The following is a 23880-nucleotide window of genomic DNA, read 5'->3' as shown; positions in this document are numbered from 1 at the left end:
CATACACATACAGTACATATATATATATATATATACATACACATACACATACATTCACACTTATACATACATAAACATACGCACACCCACAAACACACCCACCCACACATACACGCATATTTTATATTATAACATTTTTTTTATCAATATATAATTTAACAGTAAATACAATATCTATTATCAACATTTTTCAATATATAACTCTTTTTCACCCATTTTATACAAGATTTGAATATAATAAATACAAAACAGATTTCAATTGACTTTTAACGGGATACAATATTTTCAATTTTATAATAATTATGTGTGTGTATTTCTTTGGTTTTGGGGTTTTTATTAATTTTAATATTATCTACTTGATCTGGTTGCTCTATATTAAGGATAGTATATTTCCATTTAATAGGTAATGCATTAATTACCATCCAATATTCACCGACGTAATTATTGGTCTTCTTCAGCTTTTGACGTATGACGTCAGCGGGGGGGGGGGGGAGCTAGAAAACAATCAGTAATGATATCTTCTATGTAATTGATACCCGAATCACACTACGTTATAAATGCATGTGACTTTTTTTTAATAACAATATTATTATTGTTACCCCACAAACACTGCTTCATAATTTCGCTGCGAGTCGTAGGTGCAACAGAAAAACTTTCATTGTATAATGACATTGACTTAACAACATTTTTATAAAAAAAAAAAAAGATGGTAATAAAACCAGTATATTATTATCTATGTCAACAACAATTCAACCTAATGGAAATTGAGCATAGTTTTTGCAAATAATAATTATATTGGGATCAATTTCCATTCACCTTCATGTTTTGAATCATTTAATTTAAACAACAACTTTGCTTGCATTGACTGGACCTGCAAAAGTATATCAGGCATTTTTATACCATCATGTTCCTCGTTTAAAATAAAGTATCTTGCGTTTTATTTCTTCAGATTTACCATCCCAGAGGAAATTAAAAATTAGTTTTTCTACTTTTTTAACAATAGTTTCAGGCATCTCAATAATGCTAGCGTTGTAAATTAATTGTTGAAAGTGCAAGTGATTTAATAATAGTTACGTTCCCAATGTTAACGAGAAAACTGTGTACCATTTTTAAAAAAACTCACACGTAATTCACTTCAATTTCACAGATATATGGTACGAAATCTTTAACCAATATCATTAAATTTAATCATTAAAAAAGATGAATGCATGCAAGCCTCATTTTTAGACATGCATGGCTGCCAACCTCACATTGACCAATATTCCAAAGCGTAATTATCAAACACCCATACTTTCTTAATGTCTATTATTAACTAATTTTGACTGGCTTTTCCAAAAGTGTTTGATTTATCTATCATTCCTTTGGATTAGATTGTATTTCACCACTATCTTAGAGTTCTATTCCAACCCGAATATAACTCAGATGAAAATATTGTAAATGCTTGTACCTTATAGATTCCCATTGGTTGAAGCCATCTAGTGGTTTAGTTCCGTCTGTATTCCATCCAGCGATACCTTCGACGAATGTCGGGAACCAATCACTTACGTGATACAGTTCATTGCTCACAGTTCCCTTGACTTTGTCAGAAAGGAGAGGGCTGTGAACGAATCCGAGAGCTCGCATACCGCCCTCGAACATGGTCAACTTGAATCCACGCAATGGCCAATTGTTACCACCTTCCATTACAGTTGCCCCATTATCTAGTGAATAAAGATGATGTTGATGTATTAATAAATTAAACTGGGTTAATTATGCAAAGCGATGCTAAAGAATAACTATTCTTCATTATGATATCAGGGTTTCAATAAAATATTACACTAGAATTTTAACACAATGATAAACACAAATATATTAGAATAATATAAACATATCCAGCTAATTCTTAATTAAATTAAAAATACAATACTGTATGACATATTATTAATTTATATATATTTTACTTATACAGTATGCCGGTAGTGAATTGAATTGGTGTTAAGTTATATCTATCTTTGATTAATTGACTTTAAAAAATTGGTGCTATAAAGATTTTTTTTTTTACATAGAAAATTTCAGTACGCTATTTTTAAAAAATATAACCGACGAAATCATTTTCTGTAAAGTGTGTGTAATGTGTATAATGTGAATGTGGTATTATCTTTGTAAAATCATGGAGGATATATTTTATTTTTAAAAAACCATGGAGAAAATATATTCTACGTGGCGTCATTACGTCGTCGTCGCGAAATCAAAAGCTACTTATTAGCTTAGTTTTCTAAAAATCGATGACTGACGATAATTATAGGGAGTGATAATTTTCGGTTTTGTGTAATACAACACGGTTACCCACATTAAACATATCGTAAACCTACTCACCACTAGAAAAGAATATGACAGTGTTGTCATATATTCCCTTAGCTTTCAATGCAGCTGTCACATTCCCGATACCCTCATCCATGCATGATACCATACCAGCGTAGGTAAGTCTGTCTTCATTGTTAAAAATACTACGGTATGGGTCCTTGTATTTCTCGGGTACTTCAAGAGGAGCGTGCGGTGCTTGGTAGGACAGGTACATGAAGAAAGGCTAGAAAATATAATCCGAAATAGTGATTCAAATTTAAGTTTATTTTCAGTAAATATTGCTTGAATCTGTCTAAATTGACAACTGACATACCATGGGGTAACGATTATGTATATATGAGTTTTCGAAGCTTTGAACAGCAAACCAAGAAGGTGATAAAGTGATTCATACAGTACTATTGTATAAAGTGGGATGATAGAAACTCTTTCACTATTATTTTGCTCGGATATGCAAACATAATAACATCATTGAAACAACTATTTGGTTGGAATAGATACATTTTATTATTAATAGATTCTACGCCAGTGCCTCTCCAAGTGCAACATAATTATGTGTTAATATTGTTTGGCTGCATACTGTATGGAATTCGATACAGCTTATTATTGAAACTTACCGTGTCTTCATCTTGGTTGTTTATGATATCAATTGCTTCATTAGTAAAGGCATAAGTAGAGTAAGTGCCATTGTAATCCTTTGCAGCTGCAAGGTCCCGATGGAAGTCATAATACGGAGGCTCCGGGAAAGAATGGCTAAATTGGTAGCCTCCTCCCAGTAGCAGACCTGAATTTATTATTTAAAGTGTGTTTTACTTTAGAAGATCAATCGACCAATAAACTAATCAATGTATTCATTCATTCATTCATTCATTCATCCAAAGATTCATTTAATCAGTCATTCATTCATTCAATCATTAATCAATCAATCAATCGATTGATCGACTGACTGACTGACGGACTGATTGATTGATTGATTGATTGATCGATTAATTAATAATAATAATAATAATTAATTAATCAATCAATCAATCAATCAATCAATCAACCAAGCATTCAATCAATCAATCAATCCATCTATCTATCTATTTATTTATTTATTTATTAAATAATTAATTAAATTATTTATTTATTTATTTATTAATAATTAATTATGTAATTAATTATGAATTAATGAATTGATTGATTGATTGATTGATTGATTGATTGATTGATTGATTGATTGATTGATCGATCGATCGATCGATCGATTGATTGATTGATTAATTAATAATTAATTAAATCACTTTCATCAATCAATCTATTTATCTATCTATCTATTCATTAATCAGTTAATCAATCAATTAATCAGTATTTTACTCAACCAATTTATCAGTTAGGGTTCGTTCACATATCAATCTTTTCACAAGTGTACAAACAGTACTCTTTTCGGCAACCTGCCCCCCCCCCAAACTCCCCCTCTGAAAGTGTACAAAAAAATGTTGATGTTGCCAAACCATTCTCCCTCTTTTTGTGAAGTCAACTAAAGCAATGTACTTGGTTGCTTAAAAAAGAATATTATATCCATGGTTACATTATAATTGTTATCATTATTTTACATATTGAATGTTAAATGTTAATTTGAATCAAAATTTTTATGCATGTAAAGTGATAAAAGAGGAACATCAAAGGAAAAAGGAGCTATGCCATGTAGGAGAGTTCAATGTTAGCATTCGAATGTATACATCAATTTGGTTCCATATTACTTATTTGCACCAAGGTCGTTCCATACTATAATTGGGGGCGTTTTCTGAAAGTTTCTAACGCAAAAAAAAAATCAAAAAGTTAGAGACTTGTGGCAAGTCTACTAAACTATCAACGCTCGCCGCTCGCTATTTTCTAGTGGTAAGTACATTTCTGACCTTCTTATGGCATCGTTGAACACAACGGACAGCCTATGTTGAATTACATAATAAATCAATTCCCATATAAATGAATTAATTAATCAATAATCGATCATTGTCTGATGTATTGATTGTCTGATCCATTAATTATTCAATTAACTGGCTCAGTCAATTACACAATATTAATACATACCCAAGTAGGTATCGAATCCTCTGTTGTTGGGAAGACACGCCTCTTCGTAAAAGCCCAAATGCCATTTACCAATCATATGCGTTGAGTAACCAGCTTGTTTCATCTTCTGAGCTAGAGTCACCTCATCAGTAGGTAGGCAAGCTGGTGCCATTGGGTCAAGAACAGCATGTTGCAGTCCTGTATGGATCTGAATGACGGAAAAATTGAAAATAAAAATGCCATTGATAATAATAATGTACGGATATAAAAGATGAATATAGACACAATAATAATTTGCATTATCAATTGTTAGTAATCCACTAGGCTATATAGGATCTGATCAATCCTAAAGCGACCCGGTGTGAACCTGTTATGGATATACACACTGCACAACAATGCGACAATACAATCGTCACAATTTATTGCAGGCGATACAACTTAAGAATGTAAGCCTACATTCCACCTCCTGTAGTGAACGATAACAAAATCTAGTATGACATAGAAGGCAAGGTAGTATTGTCATTAATGGCCTACTTTTTTATATTTAACACCATGACGTATGGACAACTTCGTCATAATTATATGTTTGCCATTTTTGTAAAAAAAAGTACGGTAACTGATCATAATGGCAAATCGTACACGCACGCCTCATCTGTTAGATTACATAAGAAGGGAAATCTCCGTACAGGAAAGCCCACGTGACAGGTTGTGAACAATAGAAATCAGCTCAGCCAAGCCAACTCTATAGCTGGAGTCACAGGTATCGTCATAGCGTTGAAAGGCACGAAACACAAGAACTCTTTCAAACTATTTCGCAAGTACAATGTGACTATACCATAAATTAAATAACATAAATTAAATAAAGTATGCCTTTTATTATATAGTTAAATAAGTTAAATAACATAAATAACATTAAAAATTGTAATAAACCCTGGTTTATTACACAATAATGTTGCATGTTGTACCTGCTAAGCCTAAGTTTCTTAAAATCGCTACACTGTGGCCAGTGGCGGCGGGGGCAGGGCCTTCCCCCCACCGGGCAGGTCAAGCCCCCCCCCCTGCCGGACAGAGCTCGTCGGGCAGTCAGACCATAAAACAAATAAAAATAGGCCCACACCAAACCAACACATGTCTGTCACAGTCTGAGAGTGCCATTTTCGGCCATCCAGAGGTTGATATTCTTCAAAAAATCTCATTTAGGAGCTCAAGTCCCCTGTCGGACAACTTAGCCCCCTCCCCCCAGAAAATATATCCTAGAGCCGCCACTGACTGTGGCTACAGTGTTTTCAGTGCAATCGCTGTACTGCGTAGCAGTCATCGACGCCATCGGGAAGGCTTCCCGATTTGACCGACCAATCAGCATCACAGAAAGCTGTCGGCCATAGCGTGTAGCGATTGTTTGGAAGCCAAGCTTTAGAAACAAACGTAGCCGAAGCGAACGTAGAGAATCACTGATCACCAATGTGCACGGAGCGTAATAAAAAGAGTAATAATGAAAATTAATAAAACCAATATTGCTACTCATTACCAAAGTATTAGTTGATTATGTCAAATATGACTGCGAATGTGTGTTGTCTATGACATATTCATAGTGCAACGAACAAGTATGTTAAGATTTTTCCTGATTTTTTCCATCTATCATTATGTCAACCCGACTGAAAACTATCTAAAATAGCATTTATATTATTTAAAAAATTGTTATAAGAAAACTTTTATGACAACTTGGATTACAGAGAAAGTGCATGTTTTATTTTAAAAATACATAAATTGATGATTTGAACAAACTGTAATTTACCTGGTATCGACCCGACATGAGGACGGATCTAGTCGGTGAACAGATTGGTTGAACGTAATAGTTTTCTAACTTCACACCCTCTGCGGCCAATTTGTCGATTACTGGAGTATCAAACAACGCACCATGGTAGCCGACATCTCTGTAACCATGATCATCTGATAGGATAACAAGAACGTTAGGTTGGCTGCCTTTAGAACGCTTAGTCTTAGCCTGGACGAGATAAAGGCTGAAAACAGTGAGAAGCAGAACAAGTGCTTTTCGTGATGTCATCTTTACAATATGAATTTAGTTCTTCGTCGTAATCTGGAAGAAAGGTGATTACTATTAGTTATTGCGATTGCTTAAATACTCTCTAGGCCTGTCTGAAAACAGCATATGGTGACAAGCATAATTGTTCTCTATAATTTACTCCTCATCAGGTATTAAATATTCATAAAAATTATTGGTTTCTTTAAAATAGTTATAAAATTGACTTGTATAATTAAAATAAATCCTACAGAGCAAGTAGCCAGAGCTTTTATTGACAATTAATAAAGCATTGAGTGATCTATCTTCAAAGTGGGCATCTGATCTGTATGGTAGGACCTAGTACAAATATCAACTCACAAAAATATTATGCCGGATCCCAGAAACTATCTTTTGTTCTAACATAAAATCTAATTTTTAATGATGTTATATAAAGACCTAATCTTGTTTTTTAAATTACAGTACCTCCAAAATGAAGTAGAAGCAACAGGCTGGAAAATACAAAATACAAGATACAAGATAAATTTATTGTCAAATTAAAATTTGTAATTTCTTTTTATCATGGCAACACCTAAATAAATATAATATACATCATCATCATCGTCATTATCATCATCATTATAATCATCATCATCGTTATTATCATTATCATTATTATTATTATTATTATTATTATTATTATTATTATTATTATTATTATTACCATCAGTTGTAATATATACATGTAACATAAAAACATACATACATGTATGTATGTATGTATGTTATACTAGACTGGATTCCAGTCCATACATTTTGTCTTAAAAAGCTTAAACATAAATCGATTTTGGCACCAATGGCGTTCTATATTACTTTTTTGCAAACTATCCAAATTCAACAACCTAACAAGTTTCTCGACATAAACAGACGCTGGAAACGCTTTCCAAAATTACCTAATACAAGCACTCTTACTATTGCCATTACCGTTGTAATTATTATATTCATTGTCATGGTAACTATCATGGTCATGCTCATGTTTATTGCTATTATCATTATTATTATCAATATCTTTACCTTTATTTTATTTCTATCATTAATAATAATTAATTATTAGTATGTGTCATGTATATTTACACAATTTTATAGAAGGGATACGTCTAAACAGTGGGAATTCTGTTTCTGTTAGAATCTATACATATACATTTTAGTCTTTAAAAAGTTTAACGTACTTTAAAAAGATTTTTTAAACAAGTACTGTATATGATTAATTCAACGTAATTAAATTTATTTTCCGAAAATCACACAGCTGTTGATAAAAACAGAATTGATAAATACAGAATATATCATATGTAAACTACAATTGACCTCTTAAATCTCATTTGAAAAAATTAATTTCAAAGTTGACACTGTTAATACTATGAATTTGTTATCGCAATTTATGAGTGTCATGATGTACTTTTAAAAGTTTTTTTTTGTTTTTTAAGAAAATGAGTAAATAATAAATGCAACATATTAAATTCTATAGGATCAACACAGCTGTTGTATTTAACATGTTTATTAAAACAGAATAGTGTATGTAAACTACAAGTGACTTAAATGTCGTGTCAAAGTTTTCATTATAACTACGGTATGTATTTACTACTAAAAGTTAATTAATTATTAATTATTATCATATATATATATATATATATATCATTAATTATTATCATATATACCATTAGTTCTACCGTACTACTATCGGGATGACAAAATGATGATGATGATGATGATGATGATGATGATGATGGCGATGTTGATGAGGATGAAGATGATGATAATGAGATCTGTGGGGGTAAGCTATATAATTAATAAGAATATTATTCTTGTAGTCCTTTTATTATTTTTCTTATTATTAAAGTTACCGGATGTCAAGCAATAATGATCTACGCCATCAGTTGTTCAGTGGACGCATAATACATAGTCTGTAATTTTGTATAAGGCTTCTTGGAATGAAATAATAATAAAAATATCGATTTATAAAGCGCAAACATCACCACCAAAATTGGTGCTCAAGGCGCAGTGTTAATCAACAGGCATAGAACAATCAGGAATCACGAACATCAATGTGTACAAATTATTAACGCAATGGTGTTTACAATCATAGTCGTCTTTTAGGTAGTATTTTAGGAACTCAGCTCCTTGTTCTCGGCTCGTACCAGACCGTGGTCCAAAAACGGTTCATATTCATATTTCAACCGCAGGTGGGGTTTAAATAACAAATTATTTGTGAAAAGAGCTCGCGAATTCGAGCTAATATAGAAACAATTGGCTGTTGCATCATTAGGTCTAACATTTTCATTATTAATCATTATTATTATTATCATCATCATCATTTCCTCATCATCATTGTCACTACTAACACCATCATACCCTCAATCAATCATTTATCAATCGATGACTTATTTCACTTGCTTTGTCTTAACCTATTGTACAAATTATCGTAAGCCGCAGCTTGTAAATTATAGGTACACATATAAACTTAACTATACTTGGAAAAGAAAAAAAATAAAAATTACAATAATTGGTATCAACAGATGACGACTTTGATACGCTTTGGAAAACGTACGGTACTAATTATTCTTCATGAGTGTTCTTAAGTGTTTTAATGTGATTAAACTAACTTTATTATTTTGGAGGATGTAGGGGGTGGGGGGAAAATGGATTTTGCACTTGAAACTGTGAGAGAACAAGTGTGATGAAAGTGAGATGATTGTCTTGTAAAATAATTGTGGCCTTGCTGGTTTGTAGAATGGATCAGCTAGGGTCAATGGTACGGACTCAGTGTTGAAAAGAAACATAAAGCAGCAAACATTAACTTAAATAATTCTAAAATGTTAAATACACATACATAAGTAAAAAGATCAGTCGTGTGTCACGCCATCCAAGATTAGATATTGACCGGATAAATTTAGTTGAGGTGTATCTGGTCGACATTGCCCCAGGCGAGTATTATATAGCTAATACGACAATACCAGACTCGGCTACTTTTGAGATGTTACTTGGAAATATGGAACAGAGTTTGGTGGTTATGTGAGGGTGTTTTGCATACATTGGATGCCCAACCCCCAGTTATGATGTTCGTCAATGGTGACCCCCTGGAATCTGGAAGTCAAAACATGGTCGATGATAGAACCGTTAAAGAATCACTGCTAATGAATTAAGAGATTTACTAATAGCATATAGTGCGTTTTTAACCAAATTCAGAGTTAAACGGCTGGCATTTATCCATTCAAGGATCTTATTGAGTTCGTTGTTTACTATATTAAGTATGTGGCAGGACTGCGATGGGAAAAAATCAATTCGAGTCGTCGGCAAACAGAATAAGCGAAAGTAGAATAGAAGAGTTGCAAAAATCAATAATAAAAGTAAAGGTCCAATTATGGATTCTGGAGGGAATTTAAAGTTAACGGCACAAAGTCCAGACACCTCATTACCCAATGAAACAAATTGTTTTCTGTAATCAATGTAACTTCTGAACCACCCCAAAGCCTTTGATTTCATAATGATCGAGATTGGAAAGGAGGGTGTTTTGGTCGATAGAATCGAATGCCTTGGAGTAGTCAAGAAACAAACCAAGTGTTTGAATCTGTTTGTCAAAACCCGTAGTCACGTGGTCGATAAATTTTTAAAAAAAGCATGTGATAGGCCCATGAGTTTTTCTCTCTGAAACCAAACTAGGTATTAGAGGGTAATCCACATGTCTTGACAAAATTAGTGTTTCTAGTATACATAAGCTTCTCCAGTATTTTAGAAAATGAGGGCAGAAGTGAAATTGGACGGTAATTGCTTACATTTGTGTCTCCTTTTTTGAAAATTGGGATCAGTTTGGCTAATTTCATGAATGTGGAGAAAACACCGGTCAAGATAGATAATTCAAATGTATGGGGTGAAAGGTAAAAGAATAAAGCAATTACTGTACTGTCTTAATGAGCTTATAGCTAACATGATTATGTCCTGAACTTGTCTTATTGCTAAGGTAATTCATGAAATTTAAAACCTCATAACTTGTGACTTGCAATAGAAAAATAGATTTCGCATTCGCGATGTTCAGAAGGCCAAGGAACGAAGAGGAATAACTGGGAATTGCTTGAGAGAGGCGAGAGCCAATATTTGAGGAATATTGGTTGATTGGGTCACATATCTCAGCTTTATTGACACTTTTATGGTCATCAACTCGAATACTATCTATATCCAAGCTTGTATTCATCATTCATAAGATAGGCCTATACGATATTTGAGAGAGTTTTACTTGGCCCAATTCTTGAGTATATACACAGCAATATAATACTATCTTCCACTTTCAATATGGATTTCGCCAGGGCAGTAGCACTGAGCTGCTTCTAGTTGTGTTCCGCATGGTAGCATCATTGGTCCAATTTATTTTATGTAGTAGATTTTGGACATCTTTTGACGACGTCTTGTGTCGACCAATACGCCGATGATGTCGTACATTCTAAACTATCTCTCGGACAATTTTCTTGTTGGTGTTTTGAAAATGATCTTCCACTTACTGCTAGTAAATGTAAGATTTTAAGATTAACGAAGTGCTCTCGAGCAGTCATCCCTCCTCCAAATTATTTCATCAATAATTCACTAATTGCGTTTTTTTCTGAAGCCAAACTTCTCGGAATTATTCCATCATCTAATCTCAATTTTCTTTCCCACATTCGTGTTCCTCTCGCACTCTCGGTTTTTTTCTAAAAAATATGTTGGTCTTTGTCCTTACTTTATTATTTATTTGTTTCAATCTTTAGTTTTGGCTAATTTTTATTATTGTTATTCTATTTGGTGTCCGTACGAGAAAAACTCTAACCTCTTCATTGTTTTGTCTTTTATAATTTGCTTCGAATGTTTTTTTGTATGTGTCGAATTTATAATAACTAAATAAATAAATCATCATAATCTGGTTCATCATCAATTACGGCTTATAATCTTCAACATCGCATTCATTTGGAATGTAATCTGCATCCTCGTCCTTTTTATTAATATTTTGTACAATTCTTTTTCGTTTTTCTTCTGTCCCTAAGTGCACATGGTTTTTACCATGCCGTGACATGGGGTTGATATTTTATTGTTAAAGGATGTTTTCATTAAAGAAATCAATAGGAAACAAGATAATCTGAGATTACAAACCATACCTTTGAATCCGCTGGTTGTTGGTGTATTATAAGGGTATAATATTAGTGGCTCTATGCATCAGGTGAAATGTGGCCGAGCGGTAAAGATGTACATTTTGTGTGTAAAGATAATCGAACGTATGGGTTTCACACTTGCTTGTTTTTGTTTTTGTTTTTTATTTCTTGGTTTTGTTTTGTTTTGGTTTTTTTTTAATTATTATTATTTTGTTATTTTTGTTAATTGTGCATATATATTAAACATTTTTTTTAATATAATAATAATAATAATAATAATTTTTAAAAAGAGTGAGATTTGAACCACATATACGTTCGATTATTTTATTATTGTCATTTTTATTATTATTGTTAGTTTTTAAAGTTCTTTTAAAGTTTTTTAAAGAATTAAAAAATCATTATTCTTATTTCATTATTTTTCACAATTTTTTAATTTTTAATATATAAACACAAATAATAAAAATAACAAAATAATAATTTTTTTTAAAAGCAAGAGTGAGAGTTGAACCCTATACGTTCGATTATCTTTACACTTTCCAGCTCGGCTACATTTCACCTGACATGTATAGCTTGTAATATTATAATGTTACATTACAACAACAACAACCAGCGGATACAAAGATATGGCGCGACAGCAGGGCGAGGGTTTGTAATCTCAGATTATCTATTATTTGTGCATCTCATAATTTTTTTTTTCCTATTTCAATATTTATAAGATTATTTTTTAATTGGGACACCAGTTAAAAAACATAAAGTCTGCACCTTACTTCCCCAATCCATCAGCCAAACGAGGTCGGGCATAGGCCTCAAGTAACAAGCCCATCAGTCTCGGGCTTACATGCATTTCGGGCTGCCCGGGTCCGCTGGCCAGAATTTAACACAATCATGGTCGGTACGCTCGAGTCGGTCCGCGGTCAACCCGCTCGAGTCAGCCGGGCCAGCCAAAATGACTCAGTCGAACGGTCCGCTCGTGTTGGCTCTGTCAGTTGCGACAAAACTATATAAATAAATAACGTTCTAAAATTTACAAATCTTCTGATGAGGGGAGGACCAAGATACATATAACATTGTGGGGCGAGGGTAATAACTGATTCCACAATTTTACAAAAACGAGACTGGAATAGCACGCCTTATTGCCAACAAAAAATACAGAGGTCCAGTTAATATTTTTTGACATTGGTCACTTTAATTTTCTATACTATAATGATAAGAATAGTAATAAAAGTAGTTTAGGCGTACACGTTTAAACATATAGGCTCTAAAACACGCAAGGTGTGTAACCCAATTAAAAGCTAAAAAAGTGAACCATTAAAGAATAATTAACTATCAACTAAGAACCACTACGATCCTAAACTAAACTAAATATTACCAATAACTCAGAATGTAAACCCATTACAGAGACTTCAGACACATAATTGTGTTAAAACTACGATTTAGAACCTTATTTAGAACAGCTACATAATTTTTGCTTATTTTGGTGTCCATGGTCCCCAAATACAATTATTGCCATTATAACAAGGCAATGCATGTAGTGGCTGAGTATCTGGATAATATACAGGTACCGAATTAAGATAGTATTCTTGAAGTTTCTCTAACATTGTCATGAGAATATCAGGGTGCTCATCAGAAAGGTCATTCATTTCTAGTGGATCTGCCGTAATATTGTACAACCAGGTCACTTGTTCATTTGTTGTTGTTCCGTTGATCGTGTCGATGCCAGTGTCAGGTGGTGCATACCATCCCCAAAATCCTGAAATAATAATGATTCAAAATGATTTTCTTTCTCCAAGCCGATAATATGTTTTATTACGAATGTTTATAATAAGATAATATGTTTTATTATTAATGCTACTCAAGATTATATAGTGTATCATGTGCAATTTATATATATATATATATATATATATATATTTTTTTTTTTTTTTTTTTTTTTTTTTTTTTTTTTGTTACATGAATTAGTCATTTGTGATGAGTTGTCTAGTGAAATGTAGTGTGCAGTTCTCTATGGCCGTTTCTATACACAGTGTTTGTACCCTTCTTAAAAATGTGTCCAGCCACAACAAAATCAGGCGCTTGCTATAAATGCTATAGAACATGGAAAATGTGTTGGTTGTCTATTTTTAGATTTTCACTTTAACTGATATATACCGTAGTCTTTTTGAGAAATTCCAAATAGAAGTATAAAAGAAATAAGATATACTGAGGCCTGTTCATGTAGTTTTAATAGAAAAACGATGTTGTAATTAACAAAAATGTGCTGTTATTTTCTTTATATATTATTTGTATTATTTTTTTTTAAATCCCTGCATGTTTGGCCATTCAAATCTGAATCTAAAAATAACAAGTGCAGGTCAAAAAATTAATTATAAATAAACCAATGACAGACGTTCTTCCAGGGACAATTGGATGTAAACAAAGTCACCTTGTTACTACGAAGACGCTAAAGCAGCCAATTTGATTGGCCCAACTGCGTCATGTGACCCATTCACAGTATGTTTTGTAAACACCGCTGCGATAGGCTTTGTCGAGGAACGCCAAAGTTTTCTGTATCGTTTTTACCGATTGTCTAATTGCTTGATTCAAATACAGAGCTGTGTAAGTAAGGAAATAAAGCAGGCTGCCTGATCGGAAAACTTATTTATTGATTTAATTGAATATCGTTCCAACAGTACATCCGACTGACTGAATAGAGCCTTTAAATTGTATCAAAGATTCATAACAATTTAACATTTAGTTAAAATGAAAGGCTACAATCAAGGCTTACCAGTGTCGCCAGTGACAATTTTCCAGTCTCCTTGCCTTAATGCAGCATTAATACTGACGTTGAAGGGACTTTCTTTAACAACCCAATCTCGGCCACCAGCTACAGTCCACAGAGGGTCAATGTTGTGCAAAAGCTCAGTTCTGGAAGAATCAGTACCGTCCCTAACAAAAAAAAAACATAAACAAAATAATGTTATATTGTGTGTGCGTTCTATAAATCCTGATGACAAAAGTTGTTTTGTAGAACAATATTATACATTCTCCCTGAAATATAATGCTTACTCAATGTTACCGATAAACCTCTGTACCATTGTTATATATTCACTCCCTCACCATTAATGCAATTCAATCTTACATAAATATGGTGGAAACTCTTTGACCAATATCATTAAATCCCATCACAACAACAAGAATGGATGCATGCAAACTTCATTTTTAGACATGTAAGGCATGCCAGCCTCATATTATACATATCTATTGTCGCTGCTGTTTTTTGAGGTCTTACTTCTTTGCCTATATATGTGTATAAGCATTTTTATGTGTATATATACATATTATATACAGGCAAATTTATTGACGCTGCTGTTTGAGAGGTCTTGCTTCTTTGCTTATATATGTGTGTATAGCCTATTTGTATGTGTATACATATATGAGCAAACTAACTAACTTACTTAATGTCGCTACTGTCTGGCGGTCTTGCGTTTTTTCTTATGTATGTGCATAGGCATCTTATGTGTATACAGTGCACCCTCCATTTCGAGACCCCTCTAATTCCGAGACCCCTCTAATTCGAGACCACTTTTCCAAAGACACAAATAACAATCTTCAACCTTTTAACACAAAGCTAGCCCTCTAATTGGAGACCAACCCTGAGACCACCCAAAATTTTCAGGTCCCAAAGGTGGTCTCGAAGGAGGGCGAACTGTATACATTTATATAAGCATAAGTATTGTGCATTGTGTTTCTTTGTTTTCTTCCTTTATGTGGCTGTATTCACGTTTTAATGGTTTCTTGTTATTGTAGGGGCCTATATTTTGTCTCAATTCTTATATTAATAATCAATTACTTTTGTCTCCATTCTTATATTAATAATTAATTACTGTATATATTGTCTAAATAATTAATTTCTGTATATACTGTCTTATTTATTTCTGAAACTGTAAGGCTCACATTCTATTTGGCTTTAGGGCCACGATTTGTGCCTGCTTATTACATTGATGTTTTTCTATGAATAGAGGTGAACTGAATGAAAGCTCAAAAAGCGTAATTGTCAAACATCCACACTTTCCTAATGTCTATTATTAACTGATTTTGACTGACTTTTACAAAAGTGTTTATTTATCATTCGTTTGGACTGGATTGCATCTCACCAATATCCTAGAAGCTCAACTCCAAACCAAATTTGTCTGAGACGAAAATACTGCAAATTTACCTTATAGATTCCCATTGGTTGAAGCCATCTAGTGGTTTAGTTCCGTCTGTGTTCCCTCCAGCGATACCTTCGACGAATGTCGGGAACCAATCACTTACGTGATACAGTTCCTTGCTCACAGTTCCCTTTACATCGTCAGAAAGGAGAGGGCTGTGAACGAATCCGAGAGCTCGCATACCTCCCTCGAACATGGACAACTTACTTCCACGCAATGGCCAATTGTTACCACCGTCCCTTACACTTCCCCCATTATCTATTGAACAAAGATCAAGTTCAATATCAACTTTTAGACAATTGGTGCTATAAAGAAAACTGTTTTTTTGTACATATTAAAAGTTCAGTACACTATTAACAAAAATATACCAATGAAATCACTTTGTGTAATGTTTGTGTAATGTGTCTAATATGGTACTATGTTTGTAAAAATATACACACCACTAGAAAAGATTATGACAGTGTTGTTATATATTCCCTTAGCTTTCAGTGCAGCTGTCACGTTTCCGATACCCTCATCCACACATGATACCATAGCAGCGTAGTTAAGTCTGTCTTCATCTTCGAAAGTACTACGGTATGGGTCCTTGTAATGCTCGGGTACTTCAAGAGGAGCGTGCGGTGCTTGGTAGGCCAAGTACATGAAGAAAGGCTATTAGGCATAATTCGAAATAATTATTCAGATTTAAGAATATTTTCTTTAAAAAGTGTTTGAATATCTAAATTGAGAACTGACATACCGTCGGGTAACGATTATGTAGATGAGAGTTGTCAAAGCTTTGCAAAACACACCATGAAGAAGATAATAAATTGTGAATCATAGAGTTTTGTATAAAGTTGTAAGATAAATACTCTTTCACTATTATTTTATTTGGATATGCGCCCATAATAACAAATTTGAAGTATTTTGCTCCAAGAGATAAATTTTATTGTTAAGAAATTCTACCGAATCACTTTTTTAACTTGTGTTACATAATATTATTTGGCTGGATATCGTATTTAATTTCATACAGTTTATTAAATTGAGTAAGAACTTACCTTGTCTTCATCTTGCTTGTTAATGATATCAATTGCTTCATTAGTAAACACGTAAGTAGAGTAAATGCCATTATATTCCAATGCAGCTTCGACGTTTCGATGGAGGTCGTAAAACTTTGGTGTCGGGAAAGAATGGCTAAAATGGTAGCCTCCGCCCAGTAGCAGACCTGATTTTTTTTAATGAAAATTTTAGTTGCATTTTTTTTTTAATCAATCAATTAATATTTCACTAACCAATTTATCAGTTATTATTAAATCAATCAGTCGATTTATTACGTAAACTCCTGAAAGTGCTACAATATTACCGAATGAAAAATAAGTTCTATGCGAAGAAAAGGAAGGAATGCCATGCAAGAGACTTCAATGTTGGCATTTCAATGCCTAAACTGCTATAGACTTGTCCAGTCCCTAAATTTGTTGGCACCAATGGCGTTCCATATTAATTCTTTGCACCAATGCCGTTCTATACTATAATTTTTTCTGTGTTTCCAAATTTATGGTGACATTCTCCGAAAATATCGAACACTAGAGAAAATTATTACAGTAGAACCCCTATTAAGGGGACAGCTTCGACCAAAAAAGTGTTCCCCTAATAGGGGTGTCCCTATTCAGGAGACACTAACCAAAGACGTGAAATTGTCCCCTTAATATGGGGTTTTTGGCATGTTTTTGTATAATGATGACGTAGGTCCTTTATAATTTGCAATGCAAAAAATAATTCATTTTAAGGTATGAAATTAACAGATATGTAATTAAAACTACAAAAGTTGTAGGCTATTATTATGTTCACGATATTGTTTCTTAATTCGAGTGCAATTTAAATACATATTTTTTTTAATATTGAGATTTCTATTGGATGCACAAGATAAAATACTATTAATAGATTAACAACTTAGAAATCAGGGTGCAGGCTGTCTGGTATAGATTAGAATCCTATATCCTATGAACAATAGTACCGTTGTCAATTATTTACCTAAAAAGGTATCGAATCCTCTGTTGGTAGGAAGACACGCCTCTTCGTAAAAGCCCAGATGCCATTTACCAATCATATGCGTTGAGTAACCAGCTTCTTTTATCTTCTGAGCTAGAGTCACCTCATCAGTAGGTAGGCAAGATGGTGCCATTGGGTCGAGAACAGCATGTTGCAATCCATAACGAATCTGAAAGATGAATATAAAACAATAATAATTTACATTATCAATTGATAATTTACTAGGCCATAGCGGATCTGATTAGTCCTAAAGCGACCCGGTGTGCACATTTTTTGTACAACAATTAAACTTGACGAGATGCTGCACATCGATAAAAATCGTCGGTATTTATCGCAGGTTATACAACATAACATAGTCAATAGAAAGTTTGACTATAAACATAAGGAGGTACATGTACATTCTAACGCCTTTAGCGTAAACGATAATATAAATCCAGTATGCCATAAAAGGCAAGGTAGTATTGTTATTAATGACGTACTTTTTTTTATAATTGACACTATGACAAATTTTTCCTGCTGGCAAAGTAACAAATCATCGTGTAAAAGAGCAATGGTAAATCGTGCATGCGGGAATCAACTGTTAGATTACGTAAGAAGGGAAATTCCCGTACGTAGTCCACGTGACATATTGTGAAAAATGAAGATATCAGTTCAGTCAACTTTCCATTATTATCTATTATTAGCAAAAGACGCGGGTGGCATCATCGCATTGAAATGCAGTGTACACCTTTCATTTAAAATTCTATCTTATTAATTTGCTCCCGGAAGCACGATATCAAAAGAATTACTGTAGAACATACAACCGTTCAAGGACACTAACATGCTAAGGTATTTTATTGTACTACTACTCTTATCTAACATCCTACTTTCTTCGCCTCCTTCCTTCGAGGTGCAATTTTTGGTTTAGTACTTCTAAACGCCCCAAGATTGTATTATCAAAAGTGGTTTTCTACTTAAAGTCGATGCTCCTGTGATAACTTTAACAGAAAATTTGAAATCCAACGTAGGTATAATAGTAATCATAAAAGAGAATCACTAATCACTTTGCTGCTTTTTATGACTTAGAAATAGGTGTGTTGTTTGTGACAAATTCATAGGGTAACGAACAAGTATATTAAGAGATTTCCGGATATTTTTTATCATTAGGCCTATCTAAAATAGCGTTTATGTTATTAGAACAATGTTATAAGAAAACTTTTACTACAACTTAGATTACAGGGCCAGTGCATGTTTTATTAAAAAATACATAAATTGATGATCCGAACAAACTTTTATTTACCTGGTATCGCCCCGACATGAGGACGGATCTAGTCGGTGAACATATTGGTTGAACGTAATAGTTTTCTAGCTTCACACCATCAGCGGCCAATTTGTCGATTACTGGAGTTGCAAACAACGAACCATGGTAGCCGACATCTCGGTAACCATGATCATCAGATAGGATAAAAAGCACGTTGGGTTGGCTTCCTTCAGAACGCCTAGTCTTAGCCTTGACGAGATGAAGGCTGAAAACAGTGAGAAGCAGAACAAGTACTTTTCTTGATGCCATCTTTGCAAGATGAACTTAGTTCTTCGTCGTAATCTGGAAAAGGAAAAGTGATTACCATTAGTAATTGCGATTGTTTAAATACTCTTCGCAAAAAGGGCTGTCGGAGGAATATACTGTAAATAGCATATGGTGACCAGCAGTATTCGTTCAATATAATTTAATCCACACCATGTTTTATATATTCATAACATTTTTATTGGTTTCTTTAAAATAGTTATAACAGTGATTAGCATAATTAAAATAAATCAAACAGAACAAGGAGCCACTGAGATTTTATTGATAATTAATAAAGCATTGAGCGATTTTTCTTCTGAAGTGTGCATATAATTTGTATTCTTGGTCGGCTTTACCGATTTCAATGATCCAAGATGTGTATAAGAGACAGTATATATATATCTTAATTATCATACTTCAATTTCATCAACATTGTCATCATCATTATCTTATCATCACCACCGTCATGACCATCATTATCAATACTCCAATACCGGTAGTCCACTATAGGCTGTATTCTATCACCACTCCTCTTATAACTTGAATATTAGTAAAATAGCTGCAAATTGTATGTGTGTAACTAATATAGAGTAACAACCTTGCTCATCGTGTTCTGCTAAATACGTTACATTTTCCATGGAATCGCGCCGGCGCAGTTTTATCAGGTCGACAGACGACCGCCGGCGCATTTTGTGCCGTTTGCTTGTTTGTGTTTGGGCAGTTTGTGTTTTGTACGTTTTTGCTTTTTTGTTCTTATGTATTTATTATATATTATTCATGCATTTATTACGGTATGTAATTTATTCATTATGTATTTATTATATATTAAATATTAATTTATAATGTGTATGGTGTTTGTTTGAACTGTACTTGTATTTTGAGCTGATGTAATCAAATTCAATGTATTTAAATATTAGTGAATCTATATAGAATAGTCAAAAGACCACAGGAGAAACCTAATAACACATCAAAACAACAGAAATGGAAATTGTAAACTTCACCCAAAAGTCACTCCGATAGGGAAGTTGTTTGATCCATGTCTTAAGACTTAGTGTTAAAATGTTGATGATATCATTATCAATCTTACTTCCATCATCATCATCATCATCATCATCATCATCATCATAATCATCATCATCATCATAATCATCATCATCATCATCACCATCATCATCACAACCATCATCTTCATCATCATCACATCATCATCATTCGTATTATTATTATTAATGTTATTATTATTATTATATGTTTGTTATCACTTAGGCCTATGTCTACATTAAAGCTTTTAGAGAAGGGATAAGTCTAAACATCATAATTACTATTTCAATTTAACCGTTTTCAATCGTTATCGTTACCATAGCCATTATCATTATCATAGTCATTACTGTCAAGGTCATTTACATTATCATTATTAATAACTTTACCTTTCGTTACTATAATTATAATTCATTATCATTATTATTATTATTATTATCACTATTATTATTATTATCATTATTATTATTATTATTATTATTATTATTATATATGTATTTTTACAATAAGGTATTTTAAAGAAAGGATACCGTACGCCTTAAAAGTGTGATTCCTGTTTATATTAGAATTTATATACATATAGCCTACATTTTAGCCATTAAAAAGGTTAATGTACTGTAACAAGACTTTTTAAATGAGTAGGGCCTATATAATTAATTCAACTTAATGATTAAATTTATTTTCATAAATTCACCACAGCTGTTGTATTTAATATTTAATTTTTATATAAACGGAATATGTCTAAGTAAGCTACACGTGACTTTTTAAATCTCGTCTGAAATATTAAATTTTAAAGTTTACATTGTTACTATGTATTTACCATTGCAAATTATGAAAGTATCAGGGTTAAAGTACTTTAATTGCTTTTAACAAAATGAGTAAATAGTAGGTTTAGCATTGTAAATTTATTTCTATAGAATCTACACAGCAGTAAATGCAGGTGTTTTTTAAATTTCGTTTTATATTTAACATGTTGAAGTTTTCATTATTACTTCGGTATGTACCGTATTTACTATACTAAAATTTATTAAAGTATCAAATAATTATACGGGCTCATCTATAAAAACAATGATGACGATGATGATGAGGGCTTAAAATATTTTTTGCACTTTCTTAGTGGTGCTTATTCAAACGGGGCGCTTATTTAAACGGGGCGCTTATGAAAACAGAGTGGAAATTGAGGGGCGCTTATGGAAATGGATGAAAATCGAGGGGTTCTTATGGGAAATTATTTTAATAATTAAAAATTCAAGAGGCACTTTTTGAATGAAAAAAAGATTATATAAGCACATTACGAATGGTGGTTGGAGGAGATAATCGTCCAGAGAACATGGCTCATAACAAGAATGCATGAATATTTACATAACAGCAAAACAGCAGATGCAATTAGTGGTGGGTAGTGGTCTATAGCTTGTTGGCCATCGGCCGATTGAGATTAGCAGGATGGCAGGATCATTGTATTTTTCTTGAAAACTCAGATGAGAATGTGCTTAAGGTCGAAAAAAGAAAAAGTGGAGTAGGACTAGACATAGACAAATATGTAAAAAGATTAAAGTTGGAAATATACTGTCTCTCCAGGGATCGGAGCTCTCATCTGTCCAGGGATCGAAGCTCTCATCAGTCCAAGAGAAATATCCTTATTTTGATATTGACCTAAGAATGTATTTCCACTCTACAGCTCAAATCATGCCAACAACCACAGTCCCAGGATTGATTATATTATTGACTTGCTAAAAAGAAAATATTGAACAGCCAGTACCGTAGCAAATAATTACTTTTAGTCTTGGTCGGCTTTACCGATTTCAATGATCCACGCGTAAATAGGGTAGATTGTTGTTCTTTAAAATTGAATATAAGTGAGCCCTATACAAACCTTATATTATTAATTTGATTATTATTATTTATAAATACTAAAATAGTATAATAGGTCAGGTATGCCGGAATATATAAACTGATATTGTGTAGGCCTAAAGTAAAGAGAAAAACATAACTTTTTTGAAAAGGTCTTTTCAGTCACAGAATAGACGAACCTTTAACATTCCAATTATAATTTCTATGTAATTCGCATTTAAATATCAAGCGTGAACACGCACAAATATTCGAATTCTAAAGATAAATTCTAAATCACGCTTTTGATATTAAATAGTTATTAATTAAGTAATCATAATCACAATTAAACACGTGAAAATACTGTGTAATGTACCTAACTCATATACTTTGCATGCGTGCGTAGGGAAAATCTGGACACAAAAATGGACGGTGTGTACCACATGACTTTCGCAAACCGAGGAGAATGTCGCAACTCTTTATATATGTGGCTCTGCCGCGTTCGTTGCCGGAGTAAACTGGGTGCAACTCGGGATCAATTCCTGACTTTTTCGTTCGATGTAAATGAAAATGCATCCGGTAACAATCCGGAATTAACGCGTGTTTTATTCACACACACAAAACATCATCTTAAGACGTGTATTGGTTAATATTATATGTTTAAGTCATAACAAATTTATTATTAAAAAAATTGCATTAACATCATTTATTTTATAATGGTCTTTAATTGGAGGGACAATTTTTAGTAGTTTTCGCTAAAACCATGTCTTTGGTCTTTACATAGAGGAAGTCTTCAATAATTATTGGAGGTAACAACTAGTGATAAAATATAGGCATTCAATTGGAGCCAGAGAATAGTGGTCTGTAATAGGTCTGTAGTTTGTAGCCTTAGTGAAAATCGGTAATGAAAACAGAATTTTAAGCCATTGTAACGACAACAATTCAGATTCTTTCAAATGTTAGGAGTCGTTTGAATAACAAATATTCGAGATACTAAAGAAACCACAGGCTGTTGTTCGCCAACAGGAATCGTTCGGGAAGCGATTTTTTCCCCGTACGAAACATTTACATGAAACTCCACTCGGGCCGTCTCGGCTGAATCGACCCGAAAATCTCATTGCAGAATTCAGGAGGTTAAAAGGTCATCAACAGATAAACGTCTACAAAACAACTTCTGAGAGAACGTCGCTGTCTAATTTTTAAAAATACATGTTACTATGTTAATACCAATGGGTCGTTTAAAATGACATATATATTTGATTAAGCTGCACGAGTAATGAAATGTGTTATTTTATCTTGAGTTACATACTATGACAATTTTAATTTTTTAGTTAGGCCTTGGTTTTGCATATACCTAGGCCTACTAAGACCCTTTTTGGGAAAAGCACAAAGAGTAAGGAAAAGCGCGTTTTTCTTCATCAAATGAAACAGGGTGACAGTTATTTTCAAATTAAGAGAAGAGCTGAGAATAGGCAGCTCTAAAACACTGGATGCCCTAAGACCTGCCAAAATGGCAGAGCACCATATGAATGTAAAAATGAGCTAGTTATTAATACTAGGCATAGTAATCGGCTGGTTCTTGATTTCAAAGCTAGACCAAGTTAATTACATGTAATGCCGAAAAATGATAATAATAATAATAATAATTATTATTATTATTATTATTATTAT

The 23880-nt window shown here is 33.0% G+C and overlaps 2 protein-coding genes across 2 annotated transcripts in view; both read right to left on the bottom strand.

The window, feature by feature from the left end:
• Window positions 1-6495, bottom strand: part of LOC117122556 (arylsulfatase J-like) — an 8422-nt gene extending 1927 nt beyond the window's left edge. Inside the window, exons 1-5 of the mRNA XM_033268161.1 lie at window positions 6188-6495; window positions 4414-4600; window positions 2958-3124; window positions 2356-2566; window positions 1448-1700 (exon numbers count right to left, since the gene is read on the bottom strand). Coding sequence (XP_033124052.1) covers window positions 1448-1700; window positions 2356-2566; window positions 2958-3124; window positions 4414-4600; window positions 6188-6457 — 1088 coding nt within the window. The 5' untranslated portion in view covers window positions 6458-6495. The remainder of the gene's footprint in view (window positions 1-1447; window positions 1701-2355; window positions 2567-2957; window positions 3125-4413; window positions 4601-6187) is intronic.
• Window positions 6496-12743: 6248 nt separating this feature from the next.
• Window positions 12744-19405, bottom strand: LOC117122549 (arylsulfatase J-like). The gene is made up of 7 exons (XM_033268150.1): window positions 19081-19405; window positions 17784-17970; window positions 16811-16977; window positions 16214-16424; window positions 15779-16031; window positions 14348-14508; window positions 12744-13333 (listed from the first exon to the last, which is right to left on the bottom strand). The coding sequence occupies exons 1-7, from the start codon at window positions 19348-19350 to the stop codon at window positions 13053-13055; spliced, it is 1530 nt and encodes a 509-aa protein (XP_033124041.1). The 5' UTR covers window positions 19351-19405; the 3' UTR covers window positions 12744-13052.
• Between the last annotated feature and the right edge of the window lie 4475 nt (window positions 19406-23880).

This window comes from Anneissia japonica, unplaced genomic scaffold (assembly GCF_011630105.1).
Source record: "Anneissia japonica isolate Jap-2015-1 unplaced genomic scaffold, ASM1163010v1 scaffold1889_len2455224_cov183, whole genome shotgun sequence".
Classification (NCBI taxonomy): Eukaryota; Metazoa; Echinodermata; class Crinoidea; order Comatulida; family Comatulidae; genus Anneissia; species Anneissia japonica.
This window is presented reverse-complemented; position numbering and strand designations above follow the sequence as displayed.